We start from the raw sequence: 17,061 nt of genomic DNA, 5'->3' as shown, positions 1-17,061 counted from the left end.
TTCTCTTCCAACGCCGAGGTCCAACGGTCCTTGAAACAAAGGTAAATGCAGTTTTCTTTGGTGTTAGCTATGGGAAATGCCTTCTGAGGAGTGGGAGACAAGCCATAAGGTACCCCTTTGTGTGTGGTGTGGGGAAAACACTACTTTCAAGTAGTTGCTTCTAAGAGACTGGGTTATCCCACTCATTACCAGATAACTCAACTATGGTTAGCTGGCTTTGATAGCAGGCCTCGTCCTTCTATCTCCCTGAAATATATGGAGGCTTAGGAGACTGTCTTGTTCCTACCCACTCACATTCCAGCTGGGTGGGGGTGGGAGAAGAAACGGGACCCTTCAAGCAGGACTGTTCGTGGCACAATGGCAATTCCAAGCAAAGGATGTTGCTGAGCGCTCAGAGCCTGCCCCAGGACCAAAGAGCTTTTCGTGGACTTGGAGCTAATTTTTCTTTGAACTTCAGTCATCTCTTGCAGAGTGAAGAAGTAGTAGATTAAAACTACTGCTTCTGCCAGAATTCGCAAGAAAATGGGGTACTTGTAGGATGAATAACAACATAAAAGAGTCACGGTGCGTTAAAGATACTTTTTAAGTCACTTAACTTTTGTCGTTTTATAAAGTTATTTACTGTAATTGTAACACACCATATAATACAAAAACATTTAAGGAAAGCACGTTTCAAAAAACTGCCTCCAATCGTACTTTTTTCAGTCTTCCCTCCACCTCCACTCAAATTACTGCTAACCTCCTGCTGTGTAGAATTCCTGCTGTTCTAGAATGTCTTTTTTCATTTTTGTTTCTCCATAATAAGTATTCCATCCCCATTTTGCATATGGGAACAGTGGTGAGGAACACTCACTCTGGGATCCGACAGCCCGGCCCCTCCTCCCACCAGCCTTTAATTCAGGGCAAAGAAAATAGGGATGGTGATGCCTATACCTAAGGGTGACTGCGGACGGGGGATTCAATCTGAAAACTGGATTTAAAGAGCATAGGGCAAGGGTCTGGCTTGTAGAGACAGGCACGAGGAAGAATGGTTAGACATGTGAACTCTCAGACTGCCTGGGTCCCAATCCTCATTCTGCCACTTAACTAGCTGCCTCAGGCTCTGCATCTCTAAAAAGGGGATGCTGCTGGTAGCAACCTTGAAGTGTTCTGGGATTACACGAGTTAATATTTGTAAAGTGCTTAGAAGAGAGCCTGACACGTAGTGTTGTCACTTGTTTAAATATTAAGAAAATAGTGAATAAAAGGTAGTTGAAGCTGTTAGTTGAATGTGTAGTTTTTGATGGTGATAATGATGATATGGTGTTGAAAAGATCTTCCCGTTTAGAGATGGCCATTGGGTTCTTGGCTCTCATCACTGGGATTAGGTTTCTAAACCAAGTGACCAAATAACAAGTTTAGGAAAGGACAAGCTGACTTAAAGAATACTTCATCCTTTGCTAGCTTTATTTTTGTTTAACTTTTTATTGTAGAAATGTTCAAATATACCTAATTCCCATGTACTAATCCTCTGGTTTCTACAGTTCGCCATTCTTGTTTCCTCCTACATGCTGGCATTAGTGTTCACCGTACCCTGAGATGCTGCCTAGCCCTTGCCAGGGTTGAAAGCAAGCTTCTCAGAGCCTTCCCGGAGCTGGAGATCCCCTTGGTCTTTCCTATAATTTCTAGTTTGTCAGCCCAGGGGCTCAGGTTGCACAGAAAGATAATGAGCACCTGGAAATTCAGGTTGAGCCTGCCTGTCATGGGCACACTACTTCTGTCACTTCTCAAAGGGCGGAGCTTAACCACCATTCAGACGAGATGCCCCAGAGCAGGTTAAGAGCCTTGCATTAAGTTATTTGCAAAACCATTTTCATTTTTTCAGGCCACCACCCTTGGCAAGTCCAATCATGCTTGTCCCAACTGCCCAGGTTTGGGCTGGCTGGGAAAAGGAATTCATTGTGAAAAATGAGGGCAGCTCTTGTTACCTGCTAATATGACAAACCCCCAACACAGTCCGGTGCCCCCATTACTTCTGCTGGGGTGGGGTTGGGGGAAGGTTATTGGAAAAACATTTTGTTTTGCTAGTTTGAAAAGAAATTCCTATTTTAGACTTAAAGGGTAGTATCTGCCCATCCTTTAAGGATTTTGTGTTTCTTCTTGCTTCTGTTGTCATTTTTTGGTTCATCGGTTCATTTAGCAAATGCTTGTCCTCTAGCTTGTCTACTCAAATGCACAGAAATCATCCTCATCCCTTTCCACTTGCTTTGTTCTTTCACTTTCAAAATGTGATCACATTCACTGTCTTGGTTAATCCTCACAAAACCCGGAAGAGGTGGGCTCACTCAGTGGTGGAATCCTTCGGGATCCAGTAGAGAAAACTGAGGCCCAGAGAGGTTAAGCATTTTTCTTAAGGCCACTCAGTAAGAACATGGCAAGGGAATTCCCTGGTGGTCCAGTGGTTAAGACTCTGCGTTCTCACTGCTGAGGGCCCGGGTTCAATCCCTGGTCGGGGAACTAAGATCCCACAAGCCTCAGTTTCTTCATCTTCAAATTGGGGATAATCATGGTACATGTCCCCTCCGGCCCCCAAACATGGTCTTACTTTCGCTGGCAAGGTTGGGGCTGTTGGTTTCAGAAAAGTTTGCAAGGGTGGCCCCTAGTGGAAGAAATGAAAACTGCAGTCTAGACATCATAACTGGCTTTAGGGCTTTCTGGCAGAGACCTGATCCTTACGCATTTTAAGGTGTCTAGCCGTGCAAAATTGGCACAAAAGTAGGAATTTTTGTAAAAGATCTCTTGGACAAAATCGAACGCCCACTGGAAGAATGAGGGGGCGATTATTTGAAAGGGAGGAGAATAGGCCAACTTGAGAGTTTCCCAGAAAGAACTGTTTTATCGACTGTTCCTTCTGCCTGAAAGGCCCTTGAGCCAGGTTTCTGCAAGGCTGGCTCCTTAGGTCTCAACTAAGACGCCTCCAACTTCACAGAGGCCAGCCCTCACCATCCAGTATAAGTTACACCCTCCTCACACCTTCCTCTTCCCCTGTCACTCTTGTATCACCTTCTTTAATTCCTTTATATCCAGCATGTGTCACTACCTGAGATTTGGTTTTGTTACATGTCCATCTCTTCCACAACAGTGTAAGCTCAAGGGGAGCAGGTGCCTTGTCTATTTGTTCACAGAATTTTTTTCATCCTTAGAGCCCAGCACAGTTTCTGACAAATAGTTTGATGGAAGCCTGTTGAACGAATGAGTCTTTTAGGACTCTGATGTTTAGTGCAGACACTTTTCACCACAGCTTCTCCAGCATTGGGTATTAATACTTTTAAAGTTTTAATACTTTAATAACTATAAAACTTTAAATAGTTTTGTCTCTAAGCCACTGATCCTAAGTTCCCCCACCCAAGTAGTTCTCTTCTGTCTTTTGCATTTGTCTTGCTGTGTTGTATGTTCAGGTAGAAGACTTTCCTATGAAATCTTCATTGTCTCCCTTAACTGACACTGATGAGTTTCTCCACTGGGCCTCAGATTGCAAGCAGGCATTACCTCTCAATGCCTCGGAAAATAAGCATATAATCAGTACTTAGTGAATATCACAATTATCTATGTCTTTTGTGGAAAATTGAATAAATGATTAGCCAAAGCTATGTTTGTTTTAAAATTTTTATTTAATAGTGTCTATTATGTGCCAGGCACTGTTCTATGTATCTTTTCTTTTCTTTTTTTTTGGCCACGTCACGTGTGTGGAGTCCTAACCACTGGATTGCCAGGGAACCCCCATGTTCTATGTATCTTAAAACAAGCCTAGTAGGTAGTTGCTATCGATGACTTCATTCTACAGATGGGTAGACTGAGGCACAGATTCAATGACTTGCCCAAGGTCACAGAGCTAATAAGCAGAGCTGGGACTTGAGCCCCACCCGTGCCAGGGAAAATAAGACCATGTTTGGGGGCGGGAGGGTAAGCACCATAATTACCCTCATTTTGAAGATGAAGAAACTGAGGCTCAGAGAAGTTAAAAAATTTGCCTAAGTCCTTACCCTTAACCATGTAGCTGTGATGCCTCCCTCTTATTATCTGCCACTGTTTACTGAAATGTGAACTGTTTATTTAAATGTAGTTAATCCACAGCATCTCACTGTACCTAGGTCTCAAACTTTTGGACTCAGTAGATATTCTCAGTTATTTTTCATATCATCAAGAGCCATCTGAAGGAGAGGCCCTTTTTTGTTATTGAAAAGGAGAAGTTACTTTCTTTTCTTTTTTTTTTTAAAGGTGGAGTCTTTTTTTTGTTTAATAAATTTATTTATTTATCTTTGGCTGTGTTGAGTTTTCGTTTCTGTGCGCGGGCTTTCTCTAGTTGCGGCGAGCGGGGGCTACTCTTCATCGCGGTGCGCGGGCTTCTCATTGTAGTGGCTTTTCTTGTTGCGGAGCAAAGGCTCTAGACACGCAGGCTCAGTAGTTGTGCCTCACGGGCTTAGTTGCTCCGCGGCATGTGGGATCTTCCCAGACCAGGGCTCGAACCCGTGTTCCCTACGTTGCTAGGCAAATTCTTAACCACTGCGCCACCAGGGAAGCCCAGAAGTTACTTTCTAGACAGCTTACTGTTTTCAGTCTCCAGGTAGATGAGAAAAGAATCGGACCACAATTAAGTTGCCCTGTAATTGTGAAGGACATAATGATGGCTTCCACTACTTTGATATCTTTGCTGTTCTGTCATCAGACTATGGTATGTTTTACTTGTGCCTGTTTTGTGTGAGTCAGGCTTTTGGTGGGTGAATGAAGTTCAATTTCTAGAGAAGGAATGCTCTTTAATCTCCTCAGTTTCCTAATCACTGTGATTTATACCCTGCAGTGAGTTTTGAAGGATGCACCGGTCTACCAAAGACAGTCTATGTTTCTGATGACACCCGATTCAAAGTGGGCACAGATGGCGTGGTTACAGTCACACGGCCTTTACACCTTCATCATCCAGAGATGAGTTTTCTTGTTCATGCCTGGGACTCCACCCGCAGGAAGCTCTCCACCAAAGTGACCCTGAAGGCAGTAGTGCACCACCATCACCACCACCATCATCATGTACGTTGGAGTGTTTCTTAGAAGTTCACTATTATTTTAGTATGCTGCTTAATCCAGGTTTCTCTGCCTTGGCACTATTCACATTTGGGGCTGGGTAATTTCTTGCTGTGGGTGTGTCCTGTGCACTATGTGATGTTTAGCAGCATCCCTGGTCTTAACCGCTAGATGCTTGCAGCACTCTGCCAGTTGTGACAACCAAAATTGTCTCCAGACACTGCCAATGCCCCCTGGGGGTGGGCGGAAGGGGTGCTAAATAGCCCCTAGTTGAGAACCATTGGTCTAACTGAACTAGTTCTTGCTGTGGATTTTTTTTTTGTTGTTGGGTGGATGGCAAGATACACTACCTTATTTCTGCAGGTAGTGTAGAATAGGGGGTAAGGGCATGGATTCTGTCTGGGATTGGGTACCAGCCCTTCTATTTACTACTCGGGTAGTAAATAGAAGGGCTGGTACCCAATCCCAGACAGTTATTTAATCTGTCTGTGCTTGAATTTCCTTATAAGTAAAATGGGGATAATAATGACTACATGAATTATTACATGTGAGTTGCTGGAACTATTGTAGGCGTATGATAAGTACTCAGTAATTGTTAACTGTTCTTCTCATTCCCTTCCCAGAGGAACAATGAACACGAGTTCAGTTCTCTGGTCATTTTGCTCTTCGTGTCTCTAGTGGAGAGGGCCTTGGCAAGGAAGGGGAAGAATCAGCAGGAAGCTTTTGCCTGTTTGGACTATAATCTCCACAAGATCCTTCCCCATTGTATCTGCAGTGCCTGGCCTTTGGGCCTGGCACATACCAGGAGCCCAGTAAATATTGAGTGGACAGATGGGTGCATTGGCCACAAATGAAAGGATACATGTCTGCCCAGGTTCTTGGCAAGAATGTTTCGGGAAATTGTTAACCAAAGCCAAATGCCTTTGCCAGTTTCTAAACTGCTCCCATGGTGCTGCCTACTGAAACGTCTCTCTGGAGGGCCATTCTAGTTGTATCCCGCTATCGCGTTGGGAGCGTGGAAGTACTATAACTGCCAAGGCCTTTCAGGCTGGCTCTTGTCTTTCTCCCTGAAGACTGTTGAGATTCTAGGAATTTAATGGTCCTGATAGATCTGATTTTTCTCCCTGGTGTAATTGGCCAGACCAGAAAAGTGGGGAACTAAATTAACATAGCTTCCTGACTTAAGTCTCCAATTAATTCCATCATTCATGTAAGTCCAGCCTGCTAAGTTCTTGCTGGGCAGCTGTGTATGGAAGCCTCTTATGATGCACAGATGTAAACAAAGTTGATTTTTCAACTTTTCCTCTTCACCTTTGCTATCTGCCTTCATGATTAAGTTCAAATACGTATTATAGAAAAGCACAAATTACAGTGATTTATGTAAAATAGAGTATTTCTCTTTCAAGTTAAGACAATTGAGTGGTAAGTTGTGGCCAGTATGGAGACTCTTGTAGTCATCAGGAGGCTAGGTTCTTTCTTTCCTTTCTGTTCTATCATCCTCAGCATATGCCTCCCATCCTCAACGATACCTCATGATCCAAGATGGCTGCTGGATCGCCATTTATCATACCTTTCCTCTGGATGGTAGGAAGTTGGAAGGGAGGAAGCCTAAAAATGTATCACTTAGTTGTCCACCTTTTAAAGAAGGCTTTGTGGAATTTTGAAGCAATGTTTCTGCTTACATCTCATTAGTTGGAACTTGGCTTCATGGTCACACCTAGCTACAAGTGTAGTATAGGAAATGTAGTTTTACTTAGGTACATTTTTGGACACAAAATTTATATATATATGGGGAGAGAGACAGAGGGAGAGAAAGAGAGATTTTTGATTTTAAATAAGAAAGAATGGATATTGAGTGGTAGGTGGCAACTCCACCACAGCTGGTTTGAGGTTGACTTTGGTTTGCCCCTAGTTCAAGGGACCCTTGTGGTGCCAGGTGGCCCTACACTGGAAGGGGTGATAATCTTACCTCTCTTTTACTTCATATAAGAATAGATCCTATATATATCAAAACATCACATCGTACACCTTAAATACAAACAATTTTTATTTTGTCAGTTATACCTCAAGAAAGCTGGGGAAAAAGTATAAATAGATCTAACTTTCCAGTTTTGTCTCTTTGGTTGGATGGGTTTTCTTGGTCTGGTATCCTTATTTTCTGAGGGATGGATCCCACGTTCAGTATGTTTAGACACGATTCCTTTTAATTTCACACATGAAGGGAATTCCCTGGTGGCCTAGTGGTTAAGGTTCTGGGCTTTCACTGCCATGGTCCTGAGTTCAATCCCTGGTCAGGGAACTGAGATCCCACAAGCCATACGGCACTGCCAAATAAATAGATAGATAGATAAATAAATATCTTTATTTAAAAAAAATAATAATTTCACACATGAAGATGTTAATGCTATGTTTTGCCAGCACAATGTTCATCATTATTTATTATCATTCTCTGAAAATATTCCATAGTCCTGATGTCAGCAAGGTGTGCTCTTTGCCTTCCTCCTCAATATGGCAAATTAATTTGCATTCATTCATCAAGGCCTGTTTTTTTTTTACCATGGCTGTGCAAGATGGTCATTTTTAGGCTTAGGATACCGTGTTGAGAATCAGTTTAGTATTTATTCCTGTGCTCAGGTCAAATCCCAAATTCCACTTCATTAAAACCATAACTCAGTGTTTTCCAACCAATCCAACCATCATCTTCATCATTAGCATTTATTGAGCACGTACTATGTTTCAGGCAGTATTCTAAGTGCTTTACTGCAATACTAGTATCACGTTTTATCCTTCCAAGGACGCTATGAGGCAGATACTAATATAATCCTCATTTTAGATGTGAGGAAAGTGTGGGACAGAGAAGTTAAATAATCAGCTCAGGAAGGTGAGGTGTCACAGTGAGGATACAAAGCCAGGCAGCCTGGCTCCAGAGCCTGCCCTTGGCCAGGGCAGGACTGCTTCTCTAGGAGGTTAATGCAGAGGGTGTGTGTTAAGGGGTGTGTGAGTGACTAGTATACAGGAATGCAGGATTGGGAAGGATTTTGTGATGATATCTGGTCATATTTCATGTCTGTCTTGTGCATTTTGAGTCACATTTTAAAAGCCAGGAAGCAGGGCTTGACTCTCACTTGACAGACCGGGATGGGTGACTGTGGAGGATGGAAGATGTAATTGTCCTGGAACCTTTACTGTGTTACTACCAATCACTTTAGAACACTTGAAACAATTTGGAAGATCTTTCCTTCCATCTTCAGCTATCTTATTTCCCTGTGTGTGCATAAAGTTATCGCACACGAAAACTGTTCAATACAAGTCTCAAAGGGCACTTTTGGTTCCCATCCAAACAACTTCTGTTAGAACAAATGGAAACCATACAGATATACTAACACAGTGGGATTAAGGGATTAGTATTGATCACAAAGTAGTAAGTTCCCAAAACTTACTCACTTAGGCTAACTCTACTTTGGAGACCTATATCACTAGGAAAAATATAAAAGAAAAGAATATTAAAAACACCTGAATATCTAATTGTTGAATAAGCTCTGATAGTAAATCATTGGAGTATAATGTCCTATTAAAAATGACAGGCGTGGGACTTCCCTGGTGGTGCAGTGGATAAGACTCCGTGCTCCCAATGCAGGGGGCCTGTGTTCGATCCCAGGTCAGGGAACTAGATCCCACATGCATGCCGCAACTAAGAATTCGCATGCCAAAACTAAGGAGCTGGTGAGCCTCAGCTAAAGAGCTGACAAGCCACGACTAAGGAGCCTGTGAGCCGCAACTAAGGAGCCCACCTGCAGTGACTAAGACCCGGTGCAACTAAATAAGTAAATAAAATAAATACATAAATAAATATTTTAAAAAACGACAGGTGTGAGATATAGGCTTGAAATAACTCTTAAATGATGTCAAACCCTCAAACCTATCATCGTGTGTGCATAATGATTACTGAACTCTGGACACTAAGAAGGATCAAAAGAGGAAACCGTCTTTCTGATATGGTAAAGAGGTCTGTTGGGTTTGGTTTTGGCTGTTTTATTTTGTTGTTAAACGAAAGCCATGCCCTGCCCTCAGAAGGCTGGAGATGCTGACTGCCTAGGTTGTTCAGCCCGTATCATCTTTCCTGAATTATCTCATTTTGTTCCTCATCTTCTTTCCTTTTAGGACTCTCCCTCTGGAACCCAGAGAGAAGTGCTCACATTTCCCAGCTCCCACCATGGTCTCAGGAGACAGAAGAGAGACTGGGTTATTCCTCCTATCAGCTGCCCAGAAAATGAGAAAGGCCCATTTCCTAAGGCTCTGGTTCAGGTACAGAAGGAAGTTCTCTATTTCTCTGGGAGGAATTTGGCAGAGAAGGACCAAGGAGAGAAAGGGAAAAGAGCCAATGTCAGAATCCTTCCTTGCTAATTCATTTCTTTCTGTTTTGTCTTCAGATCAAATCTAACAGGGAAAAAGAAACCAAAGTTTTCTACAGCATCACTGGCCAAGGAGCCGACACACCCCCTCTTCATGTGTTTATTATTGAAAGAGAAACAGGATGGCTAAAGGTGACAGAGCCTCTGGATAGAGAAGATATTGCCAAGTACATTGTGAGTGTCTCTTAAAAGCACTTAATGATGGGGTTACATCCTTTCAAAATTTTTTTGGTCAACTCACGCTGATCATAGATCAGATGTTCTGGACATTTGAAGAGCTTAACTTGATACCTTTAGACCTGTTGATAAGGAGAAATGACAGGAGAACCTGCAAAAATTGGGGGCTGTTCATGTTTTCCTTGTTAGGAATAAAGTGGGGAGAGTCCTGGGGCATCAGACATGATCTTAGACCCAACCTGTTCTTGGGACTCAAAGTCCCTGACACATAGGCAGAGGCTGGTGTTGATGTTGGGGAACAAAGACTATTTCTGGGCCTTGAGAGCAGTGTGAGCTTAGGGAAGCTGGGAGGTAATGCGTTGATGCCAAATACAGGGAAGTCTGGGGGGAACGCTAGACTCGAGCAGCCAGAGCAAATTCGACCCTGCTTGGAACCAGTCAGAGTGTTTGAGGCTTCCACCTTTATCTCCTAGGCCCGGCCCCCAGCCCTTATGTGGGAAATGGGGCTCTGAGCTGGTGGATGTGTTCTCCAGCCCATGGTCTCACAGGTCATGGTCTTAACCAGTGTCATGACCTCACTGAAGCAGCAGCATGTGTGTGGGGGATGTTCTGTGCTTGGGGCGGGGCAGGGGGGGGTCCGTGCATACTTGAGTGGGAGGGAGTGGGGGCCGGGTGGAGCCCACTCTGCTCTGGTTGGACCACTTCTCCCACCTTGTCTTCCCAAGTAACCCTCACCTGGCTCTTGCAGCTCTTCTCTCATGCTGTGTCTTCAGACGGGCAAGCAATCGAGGAGCCGATGGAGATTGTGATCACCGTGACTGATCAGAATGACAACAAGCCTGAGTTCACCCAGGAGGTCTTCAGAGGGTCTGTCATGGAGGGCGCTCTTCCAGGTATGTCCATCAACGAGGAGATCAACACCCATCAAGACACTTAGATTCTTGGCACCCCCAAGTGTTGGGGCTGGCGTTTGGGGTCAGACCCTTCATATGCACAGAACTTCTTTAGAAGACACTGTTTGTGTGTAAAACATCCTACCTATAGAAATATGTATAAAATGTTTAAGCCCAGTTTAAGAAAGGAGCGGCTTAAGAACAACCTTCCCTGATTAAGTAACAGATCCTTGTTAGTAGTTTACAGACCCTGTACAATCCTTCCTGATCACATTTTTTCCCTCCTCCATAAAGACAGCCACCACCCTGACTTTTGTGGTAATCATTCCCTTGCTTTCATTTATCTTTTACCACGTGTGTACTTACAGTTTTGCCTACTTTTCTACTTGGTGACAAACTGCTTTCCAAGGTGGCTGAACCAATTTATACTCCCACCAGCAACATATATCATGGAATTGTTTGACTTCTTTTTGGCCAATCTGTTGAGTGTGTAGTTATATCTCAACATAACTTAAAATGGAATTTCTCTGATTATTAATGGACTAAATAAGCATCTTCTCATATGTTTGCTGACCAGCTGGGTTTCTTTACAACTTGTCTATTCAAGTCTTTTGCCCTTTTTGTCTCTTGGGCTGTTTGTCTTTTGCCTATTGATTTTTCTTTTTTTTTAAATGACAAATTTTATTCCAAAAGGGGTCCAGTAGTACCAGAGACATTGATGTAGAGTTTGAATAGTGTTTCAGGTAAAGTGAAAATGGATAAAAGCAATATTTCTAGTTAATATATTTTTAGATAATGTGATTTTAAATGTTTCAGTTAAAATGTAATAAATATTAATAAACTGATTTGCAAAACAGAAACAGACCCACAGACAGAAAACAAACCTATGGTTACCAAAGGGGAGAGGAGAGGGGGATAAATGAGATAAACGACAAGGTCCTGCTGTATAGCACAGGGTACTTTACTCAACATCTTGTAATAAACTATAATGAAAAAGAAAAAATGTAATAAATATTAAAAATAGATGTTTTAGGGCTTCCCTGGTGGAGCAGTGGTTGGGAATTCGCCTGCCAATGCAGAGGATACGGGTTCAAGCCCTGGTCCGGGAAGATCCCACGTGCCGCGAGCAACTAAGCCGGTGCTCTACAACTGCTGAGCCTGCGCTCTAGAGCCCGCGTGCCACAATTACTGAACCCGCAGGCTGCAATTACTGAGCCTGCATGCCCGGAGGCTGTGCTCTTCAACAAGAGAAGCCACTGCGAGATGCCCGTGCACCACAAGGAAGACTCGACAAAGCCAAAAATAAATAAATAAAAGAAATAAATTTATTAAAAAAATAAATAGATGTTTTAGTATTTTATCTATTTTGACAGGTTTATACAGAATTATAGGGGAGTTTTTTTGTTTGTTTGTTTTGTTTTTAAAGGAGAACCACTTTATTTTGAGTAGTAAATGAAACTCCATTTATAACATAATAAACAAACGTTCCATCAATTTCTTCACGGTTAGTCCAAAGAACAACTGCTTTAATTAGAATTTACATTTCACCTTAAATATTCTAAAATCCATCCATGTCAACTTTGGAGTTTTAATCTTGCCTGATACTATGAAATAGGGCAAACCTTGATTGACGGTCAAATTCTTAATTTTTGCTGTTCAGCCACTTTTCTTGTTCTTGCTCTCTGATTCCGTACATTCCAGAGTGTTCAGTGGACTTGCAATAAACTTCCAAGATGAAGGGGAATTTCTTGCTCATTGTTTGCCTGAACTCTTGACTTGTATTCAACTTTCTGAACAAAAAATATGCTCCAAAAATGCCCACAAGTTTAGCTACTAAAACTCCTTTAAAGATCTGCTTTGCCAGTGGATCCATAGTACGGGCTATCCTGAGGCACGTACTTGGAGGGCTGTGCATGCCTGCCTATTGATTCTTTTTTTTAATTTATTTTTGGCCACGTTGGGTCTTTGTTGCTGTGCATGGGCTTTCTCTAGTTTTGGTGAGCAGGGGCTACTCTTCGTTGCGGTGCGCAGACTTCTCATTGCGGTGGCTTCTCTTGTTGCGGAGCAGAGGCTCTAGGTGCATGGGCTTCAGTAGTTGCGGTGTGTGTGCTCAGTAGTTGTGGCTCACGGGCTCTAGAGCGCAGGCTCAGTAGTTGTGGCACATGGCCTTGGTTGTTCTGCAGCATGTGGGATCTTCCTGGAGCAGGGATCGAACCTGTGTCTCCTGCATTGGCAGGCGGATTCCCAACCCCTGCACTACCAGGGAAGTCCCTGCCTTTTGTTTTTTTTTTTTTTTTTTTCTGCCTATTGATTCTTGAAGAATTATTTAGGTATTCTGTGAACTAGTACTTTGTCTGTCACAAGTGTTGTAAATATTTCCTTCTACCTTAAAGGTAACAATCTCAAATGACCATTCTGTCAGGTGGAGCTGTGGCTAAGAAGCCAATTACGGAAATTTCTGGTATTTTTCCTGTTTTATACACTATTCACTCAGTATAAGAGACACAGCAAAAATGTTTTAGCTTAAGGTTATTTATTCCCCATACTCCTCACCCACCCTCCCGACCCAAAATATCCTCTGGAAATGCTGGGTTCTGGGAACACCATTTGCTCATTTGGTGGAATGCTTTCTTCCTCCCCTAGCGCTTTAGTCAGAATTTTGGAAATTAAAGCGTAGCTTGACTAAATCTTCTCCTTTGCTTCCAGGGACCTCTGTGATGGAGGTCTCGGCCACAGACGCAGACGATGATGTGAACACCTACAACGCTGCCATTGCTTACACCATCCTCAGCCAAGAGCCTACGCTGCCGCACAACAAAATGTTCACCATCAACAGGGACACGGGTGTCATCAGTGTGCTCACCACCGGGCTGGACCGGGAGGTCAGGGGTCAAGAGGATCCAGAGGGTATTGAGGGCAAATAGCTCGATCGTCTGGATGATGTAAAACTCTGCCGAGGCCAGTTGCTGCTTCGTATGGTGATGGTTCTGAGCTTTGTATCTAAACATTTGTCCAGAGGTTTGGGGCCAGGCAGGCAGGCAGGCAGGTTGGCATTTAAGCAGATGAGAAAATAATCTGTTTCTCTGTGATGGGCTGGGCTGTGCCTGATGTGGCTGTCAGTCCTGACTCAGGTGTGTTTGATCTCTACAGAGTTTTCCCATGTATACCCTGGTGGTTCAAGCTGCAGACCTGCAAGGTGAAGGCTTAAGCACGACCGCAACAGCTGTGATCACAGTCAATGACACCAATGATAACCCTCCCATCTTCAACCCAACTACGGTAATAACCCTGCAACTCCTTAGAGAGCCTCCAAAGGTCCTTGGTTGTTTCCCAGTATCTCATGGGTGAACCCTTTGGAAATGTTTTCCAGACTAGTAAACTTGAAGCTAAAAAGCAAGCAGGTCGGGATGTCAGTTGTCTCTGCCCTCCTCAGCCTGGGACCTATTGACACAGGTTTCTGAAGTTGCAAAAAACACCTATTTTTAGTTTTTTTTTAAAGGAACTTCCATATAAAGATGTTAAAAAAAAATAAAAATAAGGAAAAAAAAAAAGCACCTATTTACTGCATGTCCTCATCTTGGTAGCAGATCTTACCAGGTTTTAGTTATTCGTTGAACAAATATTCTCTGGGTTTATACCAGACACTGTCTTAGACACTGGGGATATTATCACAAACAAGGCAGACGACACTTTTATTCTTGTGGAGTTTATAGTCTAGCTAGGGTGATGTTATACAACTTATACTGATTATTGTGTATAATTATATTAAATGCAGTCAAGGAGAAGGTATTGAGAGCTGTGTGAAAGAACCTGAAACCTTATTGTGTTACCTAGAAATCGGCTTAATGGTTAGTAACAGAGATTTGACTCTTGTGGTTTAAACAAACAGGGTTGACTTTTTCTCTTGTGTCACTAATGGTCCAGAGGTAGATAGTCCACTCAGTCAACAGAAACCAAGCCTCCTTTATCTGCTTTCCCACCATCCTTGGTATGTGGATTCTATCCCCATTGTCACCTTGTGGCCCAAGATGACAGCTGGAGCTCCAGCCATATCTGTGCTTCGTTCAAGAAGGCGGCAAAGGCGAGGGGGCATAAGGTCTTGACGTCAAGTCAAGCTTTCTTATTTCTGTGAAGACCCATCCCACAAGTTTCATTTACTAGCAACTGCTGTCTGCAAGGAAGACTGGAAATACAGTATTTTCTCTTAGCACGTCGCTGCCGTCAACCACGTAGTTAGTGAAGAAGAGGAGAGTGGATATTCAGTAAACAATTAGCGGTGTCTGCCACTCTAACCTAGCCACTGTGAGTACAGGAGGCTTAAGAAAGACAGATTAATGCCCCGCATCAAAAGGAAGCTTGATGAATAGCAAGAACTGAAAAACAGTCAGTGTAATGAACCAAATGAGACCAGGTCCTACAGGACCTTGTGGACTGAATTTAGAATTATCCTGAGTGCAGTGGGATGTTATCAAAGGGTTTTAAGTAGAAGACTGTAATGACCAGACATTTATGAAAATTACTGGTACCACTGAGAGTGATGGGGAAGATGGGAATGGGGGATAAGCTACAGTGTCAGCAGTTGGGCCAGAGTACGCTGAGAGGCGCGGACAGCCAGGGCCTTGGCTCCTTCAGGTACTCACAGGGTCCCTGAGTGCTGGCTGCTCCACCAACAGGAAATAAGGGCCATGCTGGTAGGGTGGGCACTTCTTCAAAGACTCATCAAAGCTTGGGCTCAAGAAAGGACTCCCTTAGCCCCCTGAACCCTGGCTCCACTGCTGGGTCTGAGTATGTCCTAAGTGACACATCCTTTTCTTTGCTCTGCAGTACGTGGGGTCGGTGCCTGAGAACGAGGCTAACGTGGTCATCACCACACTCACAGTGACCGATGCCGATGTCCCCAATACCCCAGCGTGGGAGGCCGTTTACACAATATTAAACGATAACGAGAAGCAGTTTGTTGTCATCACAGACCCAGAAACCAATGAAGGCATTTTGAAGACGGCTAAGGTTTGTATCGTTCCTGGCAAGATGCAGAAATTGACAACGCAGCCAGAGGCCCTTGTCCCCTGGTGTCTTCTCTGAAGTAGATTAGTGTGGCCTTGGTGGGGTGGGGGAGGGCAGCTCTCCCAGATTCTGGTGGGGTTTGCAGTGACTCTTCAGGCTCATGTGAGAAATCAGGAAGCTCCCACACCACACCCTACCATCTGTTTTATTTTTATTATTATTTTTAAAATAAATTTATTTATTTTATTTTTTTATTTGTGGCTGCGTTGGGTCTTCGCTGCTGTGCGCAGGCTTTCTCTAGATGCGGCAGGCAGGGGCTACTCTTCGTTGCGGTGCGCGGGCTTCTCACTGCGGTGGCTTCTCTTGTTGAGGAGCACGGGCTCCAGGTGCACGGGCTTCAGTAGCTGCGGCGCATGGACTTAGTTGCCCTGTGGCATGTGGGATCTTCCCGGGACAGGGCTCAAACCCGTGTCCCTGGCATTGGCAGGCGGATTCTTAACCACTGCGCCACCAGGGAAGTCTGTACCATCTGTTTTAATATGTTCTTTCTCTGAAACATTTGCCCACCCCCCCATATCCATTTTGCAAATGAGAAGAAAAATGGTTTATGGTCTCTGCTATTTTGCTGGATGATTTTAGAAGAAGGGCAAATAAGCCTGTGAAAGATGTCTAGGAAGCATGAACAGTAAGAAGTTGAGTGATTTCCTTGTTGAAGTTAGTCAGAGTTAATGAACGGATCCCTAACTTAGCGCCAGAGGTTTGACTTCCCCTTGAGCAAGTGAGCAGACCCTTCATTGCTGAATCACTTAGTACGTCATCTTAACTCCCACTAAACATTTCTTTTTTTAAATTTACTTATTTAATTTATTATTTTTTTGGTTGAGATGGGTCTTCTTTGCTGCGTGTGGGCTTTCTCTAGTTGCGGTGAGCGGAGGCTCCTCTTTGTTGCGGTGCGCAGGCTTCTTATTGCGGCGGCGGCTTCTCCTGTTGCAGAGCACAGGCTCTAGGCGCATGGGCTTCAGTAGTTGTGGCACGTGGGCTCAGTAGTTGTGGCTCGCGGGCTCTAGAGTGCAGGCTCAGTAGTCGTGGTGCACGGGCTTAGTTGCTCCGCGGCATGTGAGATCTTCCCAGCCCAGGGCTCGAACCCGTGTCCCCTGCATTGGCAGGCAGATTCTTAACCACTGCACCGCCAGGGAAGTCCTCCCACTAAACATTTGATGTCAGCATTTTCTGTTATTATTCTATCACCAAAAGAAAAAAGGTAGTAATTTGAGTTCCCACCATACGCAAGGTCCTTCATAAAAGCTCCAGTTGATCCCTTACAGTGCCTCTGTGAGATAGTTCCTTTTCCTACTTATTTAGGTGTGGAAACAGACCCAGAGGTTCTATTGCCCAAATCACACAGCTAGGAAATGGCCAGGCCGGGATTTGAGCTTACTGCCAACTGATTCTGAACTTCATGTTCTTGCTACTAAACTTACTGGGGTTAGGGAGGTAGACAGGCAGGGTCGTTTGTCCAT

At 43.8% G+C, this 17,061-nt stretch overlaps 2 protein-coding genes across 3 annotated transcripts in view; one reads left to right on the top strand and one right to left on the bottom strand.

Annotated features, from left to right (window-relative positions):
- Positions 1-17,061, top strand: part of LOC112392355 (cadherin-1) — a 105,540-nt gene that overhangs the window by 72,308 nt on the left and 16,171 nt on the right. For both annotated transcript variants that reach the window (XM_024734093.1, XM_024734085.1), the window contains exons 6-12: positions 4,838-5,061; positions 9,217-9,360; positions 9,486-9,641; positions 10,393-10,537; positions 13,244-13,419; positions 13,688-13,816; positions 15,362-15,544. In XM_024734093.1, the coding sequence (XP_024589861.1) occupies positions 4,838-5,061; positions 9,217-9,360; positions 9,486-9,641; positions 10,393-10,537; positions 13,244-13,419; positions 13,688-13,816; positions 15,362-15,544 (1,157 nt within the window). The remainder of the gene's footprint in view (positions 1-4,837; positions 5,062-9,216; positions 9,361-9,485; positions 9,642-10,392; positions 10,538-13,243; positions 13,420-13,687; positions 13,817-15,361; positions 15,545-17,061) is intronic.
- Positions 12,180-12,483, bottom strand: LOC112392449 (protein CEBPZOS-like). The gene has a single exon (XM_024734177.1). The coding sequence runs from the start codon at positions 12,450-12,452 to the stop codon at positions 12,180-12,182; it is 273 nt and encodes a 90-aa protein (XP_024589945.1). The 5' UTR covers positions 12,453-12,483.

The sequence above is a fragment of the Neophocaena asiaeorientalis genome, unplaced genomic scaffold (genome assembly GCF_003031525.2).
Source record: "Neophocaena asiaeorientalis asiaeorientalis breed wild unplaced genomic scaffold, Neophocaena_asiaeorientalis_V1.1 scaffold90, whole genome shotgun sequence".
Lineage (NCBI taxonomy): Eukaryota > Metazoa > Chordata > Mammalia > Artiodactyla > Phocoenidae > Neophocaena > Neophocaena asiaeorientalis.
Note: the sequence above shows the minus strand (reverse complement) of the source record. Positions and strands in the feature narration are given on the sequence as shown.